Source organism: Notamacropus eugenii, chromosome 2 (assembly GCF_028372415.1).
Source record: "Notamacropus eugenii isolate mMacEug1 chromosome 2, mMacEug1.pri_v2, whole genome shotgun sequence".
NCBI lineage: Eukaryota > Metazoa > Chordata > Mammalia > Diprotodontia > Macropodidae > Notamacropus > Notamacropus eugenii.
In genome coordinates, this window is record NC_092873.1 from 16,455,882 (window position 1) to 16,472,554 (window position 16,673).

Sequence of the window (16,673 nt, forward strand, 5' to 3'; positions counted from 1 at the left end):
TCTGTTCAGGTCTCAGGTGCAAGGTGCAGTGTGGTCTTGTGATTATGATTCAATCATTTACAATCTTTGTATAGATATGAGGTAAGTCCTCAGGGTTGCTTTCATTTGTATTTTTTCTGTTAGTGAAGATAAAACATTTTTTTCAAACAGATATTGATAGTGTGCATTTTATCTTCACAAAAGTTCTTGTTCTTAGTTTTTCACCACTTATTTATTCAAGAATGGCTCCTGGTCTTATATGCTTCCCAGTTTTCACACACATCTATATATGGTATCCCAAAAGTCTTAGTGCTAGAGTAGCTTCAAAAGCTATGAACTTGCAAAAAAAAAAAAACATTTGAAAGGCTAATGATATGGCATATTAAAGTATCGATGTTTCTTGAATTCAGAATAACCACCACCTTGTGCTAGCAGATTTTTCAACTCCATAAAAATTTTTATCAGCTGTGTTCTGTGATTATAAGGATTGCATCTGTAATCTTAGCTTTAAGGTCATCCAAAAAACAAGGTTCAATTACACTGTAAAAACAATGTTTAACATTCTTTTTGTTTTTAATTTTGAGCTCCAAATTCTCTCTCTCCCTCCCACATCTCCCCTTTCCTCTCACTCTCACTTCCCTCATGGTAAGCTATTTGATATATGTTATGCATATACACTCATAAGGCATGGACTTTTACATTTAATTATATTTTTATGATCTTATCTATCCCTTATTTAATTATTTTCTCCTAACCATTTAATAATGAAAACCATCTCTAAGTTTTTTTGTGATGTGACTGATACGTAGACAATATTCATTTAGAATTTGGTGACATATGGTCTCAGGTATTTAGTAGCTGCAACCTAATTTCTGCCAAAAAGATTTCCAGTTTTGCCCCCAATTCTTGTTGAATAGGTGGTATTTTGTGCTCTTAAATTTATCAACCACTGAGCTACAAAGTTCTGTTGTAGTTGTGCCTTACTTATCAAATACTTTCCTATTCCAAACAATACCAAAGCATTTTTAAATGCTACTTTTATTGATGTCATTAGATTCTGTGTCCCTTTGTTTCAGGACATAACCTTCTCCTACTCTCACTACTAAGGAAGCCATTTCATCGATGAGGACTGGAATGATATAGGAACCTCAAGACTGGAGTTCCCCGCATGGGCCATCTGGAAAAGAATCTGTGGACTCAAGCATTCTTGAGGTCCAGGTGGTAAAGATTTATTATGCTTTTCAGTAGCAAGAGTTCTTAGGGAACCTGCAACCTTAGAAAGGTACAGCTAAAGTTTATATATTATATCCTATAGTAAAACATGTGCCAAATATGCTAACTAGGTGACTCAGGGCAGGACTAGGAAGTGGTTAAGGAGTGGTTAGTTCTTAAAGCAACATACAATTTTGGTATCTACTGTGCAGGTATTTTAACCTGAGTTCATCGGGAAATAGCCCAAAGTGGAGCTACATGGAGGTGTAGTTTTAGTCCTGAAACACACTAAGTCAGCTGATGGTCAGGGCTGACTGAGAAATACCCAGACTGCTCCCATCACTGCCTTGTTAGACAAGATAAAGGAGGGGAGTATACAAATGTCTAAGTCTAGAATGCATATGATTGGTCAGTGAGTAGGAAATGTTGTAATGACCCGGTACGCAGCCAGCTCAGCCAGGACACAACTGGTTCAGACTAACAAATTCTATAGTGTAGCTGGCTGCTGTAGCAGGAAGGAAGATCTAGGGCAGGCTGTCTTTGGACTGCGGAGAAATTTTCTGGGATAGTGTTTTGAGGCTAGGAAGAAATTTGATTTTTAGAGAGAAATGTGATTTTAGACTTGGGATCCAAGCACAGGCACTCAAGCACCCCATCATTATAAGAACAATTTTTTTTGAAAAAAAGTTCAAAATACCTGCCAACACATCCACAAACCTAACAATATTCCATAGCCATAGTTTCCCCTTTTGCAGAGAAAGCAGGAAGATGCACTTTCTCAACTCTTCTCCAGGGTCAGGCTTGATCATTATAATTGCACAGAATTGAGTTTCTCCATTTCTTGTAAATTTAACCAATACCAAACATTTTTAAGGATTACTGCTAATTGTAATGTAGTTTAAGGCACCCTTTGTATTATTTTTCATTGTTCCCTGCAACTTCTAAGCCTTTTGTTCCTCTAAGTAAATATTGTTACTTTGTTTTATTCTATGGAATAAATCCTTGGCGGTTGATCAGGGACTATGAAGTACATTTTGGGGGCACTTTGGGATATGAGGGATTGATTTCCAATTAATCCCTTTTTGGAAGCCATGTACATCTTGGACCTTATATGAATTTGTCCAATTTCTTGTCCTAACATGAAATGAGTCCAAACTTCATTTGGATTACCTTGCCTACTGCAAAGATCCATTAGAGAAATGCTTTTACTTCCCTAAGTGTTGGGAGTGTAAGCTCAGTTCCATGTGGACAGTCTCGGGCAGGTAAAAGTGAGGACTTCTAACCTCAGAGTTCTCATGAGGCCCCCCAGGGAACAGCTGGGAATTGAGGAGTGAGACACGGGCTATCTCGTGCATCTCCGCCTCTTCTCCATGGGATACATGCTGGGGAGAGCATCCCGCCCTCGAGATTGGCCCGGGGTCTGAGCAAACTATGCGGCGGGAGAGCTTAAGTAGGGTCAGGAAAGCCTGAAGGTGCTCTTAGCGATGAGGGGCCCTTAGAGGACAGAAGGCCCCTCTTCCCCCTCTTCCCTCTCCCCTCTCCCCTCTCCCACTTCCACTTCCATTCTCTTACTGTAAGATCGTTGCCTCCTTGGGAAGAGGATTCCTCTCTCCTCAGGAAGAATTTCCCCTGCACATGTAACCAAGACCCTGAATAAAGCCTAACCCTTGTTCGACTCTGGAAAGTCTCTTCTCTCATACGTTTATCCAGTTTGGCCAGCCGAAGACCTGCGATAGGTAAGGTAAGACTCGGGTAGCCCTTAGGCCTCTAGGCCTGACACCTAAGTGTTTCAGGGACCCACTATAGAAATTTTGGTGCCCCCCTTCAATCTGGATTGCCCTATGCCCTTGCAGGGATCTATTTGAGAACTATATAGGCTGACCTGTGGTTGTAGGGACCAATTAGAGAAATTTTCATATGGGACAGCTAGTTTGTCACCTACCTGTGAGTAGGTAACTTCAAGTCAACCCCTGGTCTCCCATCCTGTTGATAAAACTCCACATATGTGCCTTGGGACTTCATGTGGGATTGTGTTTGCACTCTAAGTGGAAAAACCTGGACTTTTTTCCTTTTATTTTTTCCCATTTCTAGTTATTTTAATTTTGTTCTTTTCAAGTTGCTTGGATTCAGTCAAGCTCTTATAAGCAGCAGCCAGGAGGTAGCCCAGGAGAACTTTGCAAAATGTATACTTGTTGAATTTGTATATGTTTTCTATCTATGAACTAAGTAGATTCTGTCTGTACTCTTTGAATGACACCCAGTAGGCCACTTACTCAGAATGATGTTATGTAAAAAAGTGAAAAACAGGAAAAAACATGCTAAAAATCACTGTACTGCCTAGATTGTGCTAAGATCCTTTAGCCAAAGTCCTGGGGAAATGATCTCCAAAGACAGGCCCTCAGAAGACTGTCCACCATTGGAGTGATGGACTGCTGTGCCCAAAGCACCCTAAATGATTTCCTGGAATATTTGACGAGGGTAGAAGAACACAATAGGGTTGCTCAGGGAAACAGGACTGATTTGATATTCACTTGCTGAGATGACAGGGCATGGACCTTTGTAGATTGAACTCTGTCCCTAGGAATTAGACCTGGATGCAGAGCCATCATGGAGGAGGGTATGATGTGCCATGCTAGGATTCAGAGAGTCTCTCTGGTCCTCAGGGATTAGAACCATGCTGAAGATGATTGGTGAAGGAGAACCAGTAGAAAAGAGCCCCCGCCTCCCCATTATTCTACAGAAAGGCTCAGTGCTTTCTTTTCTACCATAGTAACATCTCTCAAATACTCTCCCTTCTCTGCTTTGACTCTACCTCCCCCTGGTGCAGGCTCTCATCACCTCTTACCTGAACTACTGTAACAGCTACTGGTGGGTCAACCTACCTCAAGTCTCTCTCCACTCCAATCCATCTTCCATTCACTCACTAAAGTGATTTTTCTAAAACTCATGTCACCCCCTCCAATCAATAAATTGCTAAGTCTCATGTCACCCCCTCTAATCAATAAATTCCAGTGGTTCCCTGTTACCTCCAAGATAAAAAAAATTCATAACCTAGTAATCACCTACCTTTCTGGTCTTCTTATACTTTACTCCCCTCCATGGATTCTCTGATCCAAGAAACACAGGATTTTTTTACTGTTCCTTACACAGGACGTTCCATATTCCAAATGAACATTTTGACTGACTGTCCCTGCAGCCTGAAACTCCCTCCTGAGTTTCTTCAAGTCCCAGCTAACGTTCCACCTTCTGAAAGAAGCCTGTCCCAGTCCTGCTAAATAATCTTAGTGCCTTCCACAGAGAATAGCCCTAATTTATCTTCTATACATCTTGTTGAAACTTAGTTGTTTCCCTTTGGTCTACTCCATTAGACTATGAGCTCCTTAAGAGCAAAGCTTTGGGTTTATTTGTTATCCTTTGTATCCCCAGTTCCTAGCACACATGCCTGGCACACACGTGGTTGGCACTCTAAGAAATGCTTGACACTTTTTGACTTGCAGTTCTTTCCCAGAACTTTCTTTTCCTCAGACTTACAGACTTTCTGGAACTTTCCCTCCCCTCCCAATTCTCTAATCTCCCCAGGGTAAAGGAAGCCTGCAACAGAAGTCCTTGGTAGCTGCAAATTGGACCTTGAATCCCCAGCTGCCCTCTTCTGCCTTTTAGTACCTTTTTTGAGGTCAGCTGTTGATGATTCTGAGGAACAGACATTTGTGGGTCAATTTTTTGGGTGTAGGATTAGGCATCAAATCAGGCTCAAAAAATCGCTGTCATCCTTGACTCCTCCCTCCCATTCACCCCACATATCCAGCCTGATCTTGTTTCTGCTGTTTCAACAAGTCTGTACAGCTACCATCTTCGTGCCAGCCCTCATACCCTCATACCTGGACTACAACAGTACCTTCTAATTGGTTTGAGTCTCTCAGTACTCCAAGCCCTCCTCCTCTCAGCTACTGCAGTGATATTTCTAAAGCACAGGGCTCACAAGTTCCTTGGAGAGTGTGGCTGCAAAGTGAGTGCAAAAGAGCCTAATTCAGCAGTCCCTCACTTTACCTTCCAGTAGTAAGTAGTAAAGTGGCTATTGGAGATGATTTGTTTTCTGTGCACATGCATGCCTTTGGGACCTTTGCAATGACTTTTCTGTGAAGACTATCTCATAGCTAGTATCCATATTGAACACTGAGTACCTTTGTGGGAATGATTCCCCCACTTTTAGGGGAAACCCTAGATATGAGCCATACTTTAGCATTGTTTTAGAGACTTTCCTGGAAGGATGTAGGTGGAGAAAGGCCTTGAGACAATCTGGCCATCTTTGGACTCAGCCCAGCTCTTTCTTTCCCTCCACCTAAGAAGGAAGCCCCCAGATCCAAGTGAGTCCAGTCTGCTTCAGTGTGGTCCCTTGGGCTTTGGTGGGATTGAACAACCAACATTCCCCACTCCCGTTCAGTCTGCACTAAGGTCCAGATGCCCATCTTCTCTCTCAGGGAGGCAGTGCCTGATTCTTGAACTCAAGTTTCCCTAACTTGACAACTTGAAAACTTAGGATTACTCAGGAAATAACCCTTGGACCTGGAAATAAGAATTCTTAGGATGGCCAATTGTCAACTGACTGTGTTCCAAGGGAAAAACAGAAAGAAGACCACCTGTTTCTGGAAATGTCCCTCTCAGGTTCCCCAAGGCAAACATACACTGCTTTGGCTTGTGTTTCTCCTTCAAGTTAGCAATTTTCTGCTGGGAAGGGAAGAGAGGAGAGGAAGGTGGTCAGAGAGTAAGAGAGGGAAATATCTCCCTCCAAAAACTGTGTACTTGTGTATGGAAATCTGAGAGAGGAAAGGTTCAGGATGGGTGGGAGGTTTCCCAGCTCACTCTTCTAGACCACAGAGGACTTAACTTTTGTGACAAGAGTCAGCAATCACCTTGGAGGCAGCTCCATTCACTAGGGACCAAATGAGACACGTTCCCATGTCCTCTCAATGTGGAGGTAGGACTGAGCTCCCATCAAAGGCACCTTTCTGATAGAACCAGACCCCATAACTCACATCATTGATTGAGGGTGACTTAACTTATAATAATAAAAATAGCTAGTACTGATCTAGTTTTAAGGTTTGCAAAGGCTTTACAAATATTATTTCATTTGACCCTTACAACAGCCCTGGAACGTAAGTGCTATTATTGTCCCCATTTTACAGATAAGGAGACTAAGACTGACAAAGGTTAAGTGTTTTGTCCAGAGTCACACAGCAACTATATGTCTGAGGCTGAATTTGAACTCAGGTCCTCTTGATTCCAAGTACAGAACTCTATCCACTCTGGTACCTAATAAATTATTCAGGGTGGTTTCCCCTCAATCAGCATCCCTCCTCACCTCCCCCGCCCCATTGTACCATTATTTAACAATTTTTCATCAGTATTCAGCAGCGATATTGGACCCTCTTTCTTTGCTTAGCTTTCCTTGGTTTCAATATTAAGACCATATTTATCTCTGAGAAGGAGTTAGGGTACTCTCTCAATTATAGAGAATAATTTTTGTAACAGGTTATTGTAACATAGGTTATCGATTTCTCTTTAAACATTTGATAAATTTTGCTTGTAAATCTATCTAGACCAGAGTTTGTTGAGGGGCTTTTTCCTTTGGTAATTCCTTTATGGTTTGTTTGTTTGTTTGTTTTTTTCAGTTTTATTGTATGATATTGGGCTGTTTAAGATCTCTAGTTCTTGTTTGCTTAATGTGGATATTTTAGCTTTTTGTAGGTAATCATCCACATTTGCTTAAAATTCTTGGTTTTGCTAGGACATAACTGGGTATAGAAGGTTCTGATAATTCTTTTTCTTTCCCTCTTGAGTGTGTTCACTTTGTTCATGAATTTTATTTTCATCATTTGGTTTTCCTCTTTCTTGAAGTTATTTCTCATTGCATGAGTTCCATGAGGTTGACAGCCAAACCCGGTAATTTCAGGAGAGCATTTCTGATCTGTGAACAGAGAGGGAAGGACCTTCAAGGTGGAAGCCTGCTTCCCCCTCCCCGCTTCCCATTCTCCTGAGCACTCAGCTCAGTATTTCCCTCGAAGCTGTCTTAACCAAAGAAAAGAGTTAACAAAAATAGAGACTAGCCTAGGGATGTGAGGCAACCACACTATGCAGGGACGAGAAACAATAGCATCTTTGAGAAAGACTAGGATAAACAAAACTGGGATTATGGGTAGGAAGCAGGATTACAACCTGTAGTTGTTTAAAGCTGAAAACTCCTGGGGCTAGGGAGAAAAAGCAGGGAAGAAGAAGCAGAGGAGAGGCCTTACTAGGAGAATCTAGATCTGCAGTGGTCGTTTGTAGCCCAAGGACTTCACCTACTTCTCTAATAACAAGGGAAAAGTTGGAAAGGGGAATGCTGCCATTCATAGTGTACAAGCTGTAATTGAAAGTCCTAAAATATCATAATTTAGGGAGACCTAAATTAGGTCTGGTTGGTTAGGTATCCTAACCAACCAGCATTCTATCCAGGTAATATACAAATTTATTGTTTGGTGAAATCATTACCAGCTTTTGTCTGTAACCCTGAGTGTAAATTCTGGCAAATTAAGAGCTTAAAAGTGCCAAGCTAGCTGGTTCTGACTTGCACAGAATCTCAGAATTGGGAAAGATACCTCAGGAGTCATCTAACATCCCTACCACAACACACCTGATAAGTGGTCATCAGGTCTTTGCTTGAAGCCATCCTGTAAGAGAGAGCACACTCCTTCCCAGGACAGTCCATAAAGGGGTAAGCTGGAACTGTTAAGAAGTCTTCCTTCCAAGAAATTAAAGCTATCTATAGTCTGATAACGTTTAATATAAAATTTTGAAATAATCTCTTTGTTCTCTCTGAAGTAAACTCAGAGAATGCCTTTTCCTATGTCAGCAAACGCCAGCCAAGGCTGACTCTACACTCCTTAGGAGACCTTTAACCTAGGTCGTAATTTCTATCGAACTTTGTTTACCCTTTCCTATGTCAGTTATCTGTTTAGGGCAGGAAGCCTGCCACTTACTAGTGGTGGGATTTCCTTCTTTATCACCGAGACATATGTTTACCCAGCTGGAATCCCAAGGCCCGACCAACATTACTTTGTTAATTGTCTTGTCTTACTAAATTTATGATTTGTTCAACTAGGAGAGTTCCTTTCTCACGGCAAAACGTATATAAGCCAGAAGATTTCTGTACTGGGTAGCCAGAACATTTCTGGCTCCATAATGCATTATGTTACCGTTGTCTTTAATAGGGAATTGATCAATTAATGAATTAAATCATAAAATGTATGCATTCAGCCTATTGCCTTTTCTTAACAAAGTTCTTGGTCAACAAGTCATATGAAAAAAATGCTCTAAATCACTATTGATTAGAGAGATGCAAATCAAAACTACTCTGAGGTAACACATCACACCTATCAGATTGGCTAACATGACAAAACAAGAAGATGATAAATGTTGGAGAAGATGTGGGAGAGTGGAACACTAATTCATTGTTGGTGGAGCTGTGAGCTGATCCAACCACTCTGGAGAGCAATTTGGAACTATGCCCAAAGGGCTACAAAAATGACCCAGCAATATCGCTTCTAGGATTGTATTCCAAAGAGATGATTAAAATGGGAAAAGGACCCACATGCACAAAAATATTTATAACAGCTTTTTTTGTGGTTGCCAAGAACTGGATATCCAGGAAATATTTGTCCATCAATCAGGGAATAGCTGAGCAAGTTGTGGTATGTGAATGTAATGGAATATTATTGTGCTATAAGAAATGATGAGCAGGTAGACTTCAGAAAAAACTGGAAAGACTCATATGAACTGATGCTGAGTGAAATGAGCAGAGCTGGGAGAACACTGAACACAGTAACAGCCACAGTGTTTACGGACTGTTTTGGATAGACTTAATCCTTCACAGCTATGCAAGGACCTAAAACATTTCTAAAGGACTCATGATGCAAAATGGCATCCACATCCAGAGAAAGAACTGGGGAGTCAGAATGAAGAATGAAGCAGACTATTTTCTCTTTTGTTATGTTTGGTTTTGTTTAGTTTTACTCCTGCTTTCTCCCATTCATTTTAATTTTTCTATACAACATGAATAATGTGAAATTGTGTTTAATAAGAATGTATGTGTATGTGTAGAACCCATATAATATTACATGCCATCTTGGGGAGGAAGAGAAGAGGAGAAAATGTAAAACTTATGGAAGCGATGGATGCAAATTGAAAACAAAAAATAAATAAATAAATAAATTGGAGGAAAAAACAAAGAAGTCTTCCTTCCATCCAGCCTAAGTCTGCCTCTTTGCAACTGCCACCCATGGCTCCTCTTAGACCACACAAAAGAAGTCTAATCCCTCTTTTCCTGAGGACAGTCTTTCAGATACTTCAGACAGCTTTCACATCCTACCTGAGGTTCCTCTTTTCTGGGTTAAACATCCCTAGTTCCTTCATCTGATCCTCCTAGGCCACAGGCTCTAGGCCTTTCCCTATTCTGGTCACTCTCTTCTGGATGCTCTACTGTTTGCTGGTGCAATCCCTAAAATGCAGTGTCCAGGACAATACTCTTAATGTGATCTGACCAGGGCAGAAAACTGTGAGAAACATGTTCCTGAAAGAGGCCACAAAACAGTCTCCCCTAAAGAAACAGTGAGAATCTGGCCCAGGGATCATTGAATATGAGACTTAGCCAGGCTGATTCAAAGAACTCAGAGATTTATACACAACAGCTCCTTTACCAAGGAAAGAAGGCCAGATGAGAATTTTATTTTATTTTCCCAAATGGGAAAAATGAATTAAAGAAACTAGAGCCAAGGTCAAACTGAGACCATGAACAAAATATCAATGGTCCTCACATCCCCTTATTGGGTGAAATCTCTTAGAATATCCTGAAGTGCCTTACAAATAGCTACACACACATGCTTGCTCTGTGATTTCCTGAGGTGTATGTAGTCATCTGGTTGCACCCACCACACTTCCTAACCTCCCTGTTGCTTTTGGAGCACTACCATCCTTCCAGTCCTCCTTGTTTCCTTCCTTTTCCTCAGGTCCCCTATGGAATCATCTTTGTTAATTTTACCTCCCAAGGAGCTCTCTGAACTCACCCAACTTTTGCTGTGTGCAGGCCATCATCATCTCCCATTTTGGACCACTGCAGTGGGCCCCTAAGTCAGTCTCCATGCCTCAAGTCTCTCTTTCTCTTTGGCATGGCTGCCAAACTGATTTTCCCAATACACAGATGTGACTGTGTCACCTCCCTTGATTTGATGAAATTACTTAAAAATCTTCAGCAACTTCCTGTAACCTCTAGAATAAAATACAAAATCCTCATCTAGACATTCAAATATCCCCCAGATTTGGCCACTCACACATCCTCTACTGTCCAGTCAAACTGGCCAACTCTCTCTTCCCCGTTTATATGATTCCATCACCTACTTCTGTGCCTTGATACAGATGGCCCTCCCTTTCTAAAAGGCACTCTCTCCTTCCTCTTCACCAACTCTTGGAATCCTTAGCTTACTTTGAGACAAAGGCCTTCAGGTGCCATCTACTTATTCCCCAGTTGTTCATGTTTCCACCATAAATCAATCAGTCCACAAGCAATTTAGGCACTGAGGGTACAAAGACAAAAACAATGAAACAATCCGTGCCATCAGGAAGCTTATATTCTATCTCAGAAAACAGTGTGTACAGATTTTGACATATATGTAAATACGTAGCAATCTCAGGAGAAAGTGCTGTGGGCAGAGGGAGGGAATCAGTACTCAGGCTAACCTTTGAAGGAAGCTAGGGAATATTAGTGGTAAAGGTGAAGAGGGAATCCATTCTAGGTAGGTTGGACAGCCCATGCAAACTCATGGAGACCAGAGTTGCCATGATCTGTGTATGGAACAACACAGAGGCCAGCTTTGTGGCCACAGAGTATAGGAAGGGGAGTAACATACTATAAAGCTGCTGGATCCTGGTTGTGAAGGGCTTTAAAATAAGGACAGTGGAGTCTGAATTTGATCCTATATGCAAAAAGGTTAGGGTGAGAGTTAGGGTTTTGAGCAGGGGAGTAATATGGTTAGAGCTTTGCTTTAGGAATATCCCTTTGATAGCTGTATGGAAGTTGTATGCACTTAAGGGGAAAACTGGGGGCAAGAAAACCAACTAGGAGGCTATTATATAATCTAAGTTAGAGTCGATGAAGCCCTGAACTAGAGTATGGCTATGTGAGAGGATGCAAGAGATGTTATGGGAAGGAATCAATAAGATCTGGAAAGTGATTGGATACTAGTGGGGCAAGGGAGATGAGAAGCCTAGGATGTGTCCAAGACAGCAATCTTGAGTGATGACAATAATGGTGGTACCCTCAATAAATATATAGAAGTGTGGGAAAAGAGTAGGTTTTCAAGGAAAAGATTATGAATTCTGGTTTGGGACATGTTGGTTTTAGCATGTCTATAGGAAATCCAATTTAAAATGCCCATTGGAAAGTTGGCAATGTGGCACCAGGGCTGGATATTTATTTCTCAGAGTCATCCTGTGAAGAGGTGATGAAAACTGAACTCATGGGAACTAATAAGGAGGAAGAGAGAGGAAGAAAAAGAGAGAGGAAAAGAAGGAGGAGGAGGAGGAGGAGAGGAAGAGGAAGAAGGAGAAGAAGAAGAAAGAGGAGAAGAAGAAAGAGAAGAAGGAGAAGAAAAGGAAGAAGAGGAAGAAGAAGGAGGAATAAAAGAAGAAGAAGAAGAAGTTAATGGGTGGGATAAGGATAATGATAAGGAAATAAGGAAGAGCAGACAGGTAGGAGGAGAACCAAGAAAGAGCAGTATAACCAAATTAGAGAAGACAAATACACAGGGAGAGATTTGCCAACTGGCGAATGACAGAGAAGTGGAGAAGGATGATGATTAAAGCCATTAGCAATTAAGAGATTACTCAGGACCTTGGAGAAAACTGTTTCAGTTGAAGGTATGGGGTCCAGTTGTAAGAGGCTTAGAACTGAGTTAGATAAGAAAAGGAGGAAATAAATGAGTGTAAATAGCAGCTTTTTCTAGAAGCATTACTACAAGAGGGAAGAGAAATCTAGAGAGCCCATAGGACAGTCAGGTCAATTTCCCTCCATTATTCACATTTTTATTATTTTGTACATACTTACCCAGGTGGAATATAAGGTCCCTTAGAGCTTGAGGGTTTCATTTGTGTCTCTATGCCGCCCACCATTGCCTAGCACAATGCCTTGCATGAAATATGCACTTAATAAAGTTTGAACTGAATGTGTTCTTTGCAGGTATTCATTCACTCATTCAACCACCACCTTTATGAGGGGTCTGCTACTTTAGAACACACCTGATCACTTCGTGGGACTCCAGATCTCAGACGAGTTGCAAAGTGTTCACAGTTATTGTTGAGGAGATTGTAGGGAACCATCTTCCCCACCAATTTCAAAGCTCGATGCACGATCTGGGTGGGTGGCAGTGGCGGATCACTGTCATCATACTTGTTATTGACTTGGTACCTGTTGCTTCCAACCATCACATAGAGCAGGTCTCTCTTAAGTGGTGCAATATCGGCAATGACTGGCAGAGGACCATAGGATCAAAGATTTATAGCTGATAAGTGACCTTAGATGTTATATTCTCCAACCCGCTCATTGCAAACAAGGAGACTCTACCAGCATATTTGCCTTTCATTCCAAAAAGAAGATGCCTCCAGTGGACTCCATCTTAAGCAGGACATCCAGTGGGAAGCTGGTGATGTGGTCCCACCCTGGGTCAAGCCCAGTGGTCCCTCCAGCCCCAAGTTTCTGACAGTGGCACAAAGGTATCATTTGTAGGAGAGTATCCTCCCTGACAACTCCCTGAGTTGTGAGCATACTCAAAAATGATTAGATTTAATGAATCAGCTTCAATAGCCCAATCATGATTCTGAAATCCATTAATCTATTGAAATTCTTATACATAAATAAATGTGAGAAATAATAATATCTGTGCTTGGAGTAGCACAAAACAGTCAAGGGACAAGCAGTGTGGAAGTCTTCTCCAAAAATTTTAGCAGGGCACTTGTCCAGCCTTAGCAAATGCTATCCCTTTACCAAAAACAGTAGTGTGGATCTTCCTTTACTGAGGGGGAGGGAGCATCAGGGAGAAGGTGGCCAAAAGGAATGAGAGTGTATGGTTAAATGAAACATGTCTGTCAACAGAAGATGGCATATGGTCAGCTCAGGTCAGCAATGATTTAGACCATTCAATCCAACATCTTATCTCTCCTCATAGCAGAGACCATGGGGCAGCCCATGCTGATGTAGAGAGAGGGGAAGGAGAGCAGATGGAGGAAGAGTGCTAATCTGTGCTCTTTCTGCTCTGCTGAAGGCTTGCAAGTATGTCCAGTGCCTCTATAGTCTGTACCCTTGGTAAATCCCTAATCACCCAAACTCATTCAGTTAAGGGTCTATCATAAGAAAACCTTGCCAGAGCTGACCATTGCCAGTAGATATAGTGCAGCACCCCATCTTGACACCCAGCCCTCTGCCTACACGAAACCAAGCCATGTCTAAAAAGAAAAGGAGAGAAACTTCTTACGTGGAGGTGCCAGGTGAACCACACAACCATACCCCACATAAACAGCCCAATGAGAGTAGCCTCTTCGGAATATTTCAATCAGGTCTCCAGGCTTGGGCTCTTGCTGTAAAACCAAAAACAGGGCCAGGTTAGACAAGCAGCTTTTGGGAAGAAGGAGGGATAGACTTGACAAGTCAGTCTGTACCCAAAGGAAAGTGGCCAAGCAGTTGAGGGGACTGGATTCTAGACCATATAGAAATTAATAAATAGCACTAGGAAAGAGGCATGTAGTGCAGACATAATCACTTACTTCTAATATCTGAAGGGCTGCCATGAGAAATAGGGGATAGCCCTGTTCTGCTTGGCCACAGGACTTGGTAGAAGACAGAGGCAGACTGAGACTGGATGTAAACAATGGAAACTCTCCCAAAATGGAAGAGGCTGTCATGGAAAATAATGAGGTTGCAGGGAGGACTTGAATATCAGTTAGAGTGAATTAGCTTTTAGAAAAAGTATTTACTAAGGTGGTATCATAAGAACAATTGGGGTATACAGCATTTTCCCCCAGAGCCTGGGGCATGCTCTCCATAAGTATACATAGAGATCCAAAGAGAATGTACTTAAACTTGGAACATGACAGTAGTGAGATACACATGAAATATCGGCAATGACTGACAGAGGACCATAGGACCAAAGATTTAGAGCTGATAAGTGACCTTAGACATTACATGCTCCAACCCCCTTGTTTGCAAATGAAGAGACTCTACCAGCACATTTGTCCTTGATTCCAAAAAAGATGTCTACAGTGGAATCCATCTTAAGCAGGACACCCAATGGGAAGTTGGTGATGTAGGTCCCACCCTGGGTCAGGCCCAGTGGTCCCTCCAGTCCCAAGTTTCTGACAATGACAGAAAGGTATTGTTTTGTGGGAGAGTATCACTATTCTCCCTGACAATAAACTCAAAAAAGGTTGGATATAACCAGTCAGTCTCATGAGTGCCCAAAGGTCAACTCAAAGCTTTGGGTTACCAGAGGTCCTTTCTTAAATCCATCACCAGCTATCTTTTCTGGTTCAAGGAACCATGCACCTTGTTATTTTGATGCACTGGTCTGTCTATAGTTTGTCTGTGTTTGCTCTTGTATGTCTCTGCTTCAAATTGTTTTCTTCTTTCCAGTGGCATGGTCAGTAGAAGTAAGGGGAAAGAGATAAGAGAAACTCTCTTCCCTTCAAGAGCAGTTTCCTCTCAGGGGCTTGGCTCCAATTGGAATCCTCAGGTACAGAACTGAAATTTTCCACTACTATGCTGGCCCCCTCTGGTCTGAACTCACCCATAGACCAACTGCTATACATAGGCTCAATTGGTATGGCCTCTTGGCCAGTCATATGCTTTCTTTCTTAACCTAGTCAAAGAAACCCACAAATCACTATGTGTACTCTAAACCATCACCTTTACACATTTAAAAATTCATCTCTTTATCAATGCATTGAGATGGGGTTGGTCATACCTGGAATATTTAAATATGTAAGTCCTGAGTATGTCTTGGCACATTAACTCTCAGATATTTTATACATTTTTAGTAGAGAAATTGAATAAAATTTATCTATCATTTTTCTCCTAGTTTTTGTTAATACTATAGAAAAACTTATGATTTTTGTGAAGTTTATTTCCTGCTACACTACTGAAGTAATCATCTAACTGATTCTCTGATATTTTCTAAAAATATATATATTGCTTGTAAATAAGAATAAGTTTGTTTCCTCTCTGCTAATACTCATAGCTGTATTTTCTCTAATCTTATTGCTATAGTAATGATGTATCATTGTTATTTCCATTTATTTGTCTATTTAAATTTATATTTCAAATAAGAGTATAGAGAGGGAGTATCATTGCTTTACCCCGTACTTACTGGGAAGATTTCTGTTCTTTCTGTTCTTTCTCTATTGCAAATAATGCTCAAGACATAGATTTTTATCACATTTTTAAGAAGACCTTTCCATTCCTATGTTGCTTATTAGGATTTTTAACAAAAATGGAGGTTGACCCTTTGACCCATATGTTTCTCAAAGTGACCAGGGAAAAAGGAAGGAAAAAAACTATGTTCTAAAAACATTTATGGCAGCTCTTTTTGGAGACAAAGAATTGGAAATCAAGGGGATGCCCATCCATTGGGGAATGGCTGAATAAGCTGTGGTATAGAATTGAGGTAGAATACTGCTATGTTGTAAGAAATGACTAACAGGTTAGTTTTTGAAAAACATGGAAAGACTTGCATGAAATAATGTAAAATAAAATGAGTAGAACCGAGAAAACCTTGTATACAGTAACAGCAACATTGAAGAGTAACTGTGAATGACTTAAAAAAAAAGAAAAAAGAAAACTACTCTGAATAATATAATCATTCAAATCAGTGGTGAAGGACTTAGGAGGGAAAATGCTATCAACCTCCAGAGAAAGAACTGATATATAAAAGTATTGTATGGCTCCACATATATATCTATATCAAATATTGACCTTCTCTAACATGAGATTGGGAGGGAGAGAGGAACACAACTTGGCACTCAAAAAGTAACCCAAAAATTTTAGAAACATAAATAGAAGTGTTTTTTTTCATTTATTGACATAATTATGTCAATATGATTGTGTTCATTATATTTGTGAGAGAAGAGGAAAAACAGGAGAAAAATGAGGAAAATCCAGATCAGAAGTGTCCAGCTTGGAGCCAGGAGAATTCCTGTGGTTCCTATGTAGCTCTTGAAAGGAAGAAGAGTTTTGAAATACATACATATCCATCTATCTGATTTTGTGAGTAGAAAGGATACACTAATGAAAGCAATGTTACCTTTCAGAGTCTCAAAATCATATTATACCTTAGGAAACATGAAGATGCTCTAACCAAATCCATGGTAATAAACAAATTAGAGATTAACATTTGGGAAAGTCCTAT

At 40.8% G+C, this 16,673-nt stretch overlaps 1 protein-coding gene across 7 annotated transcripts in view; it reads right to left on the reverse strand.

Annotated features, from left to right (window-relative positions):
* The window catches only part of LOC140524451 (uncharacterized), a 61,273-nt gene that overhangs the window by 22,997 nt on the left and 21,603 nt on the right, over positions 1-16,673 (reverse strand). For all 7 annotated transcript variants that reach the window (XM_072638904.1, XM_072638901.1, XM_072638905.1 and 4 more), the window contains exons 5-7: positions 13,749-13,851; positions 12,517-12,746; positions 4,258-7,156 (exon numbers count right to left, since the gene is read on the reverse strand). In XM_072638904.1, coding sequence (XP_072495005.1) covers positions 7,094-7,156; positions 12,517-12,746; positions 13,749-13,851 — 396 coding nt within the window. In that variant the 3' untranslated portion in view covers positions 4,258-7,093. The remainder of the gene's footprint in view (positions 1-4,257; positions 7,157-12,516; positions 12,747-13,748; positions 13,852-16,673) is intronic.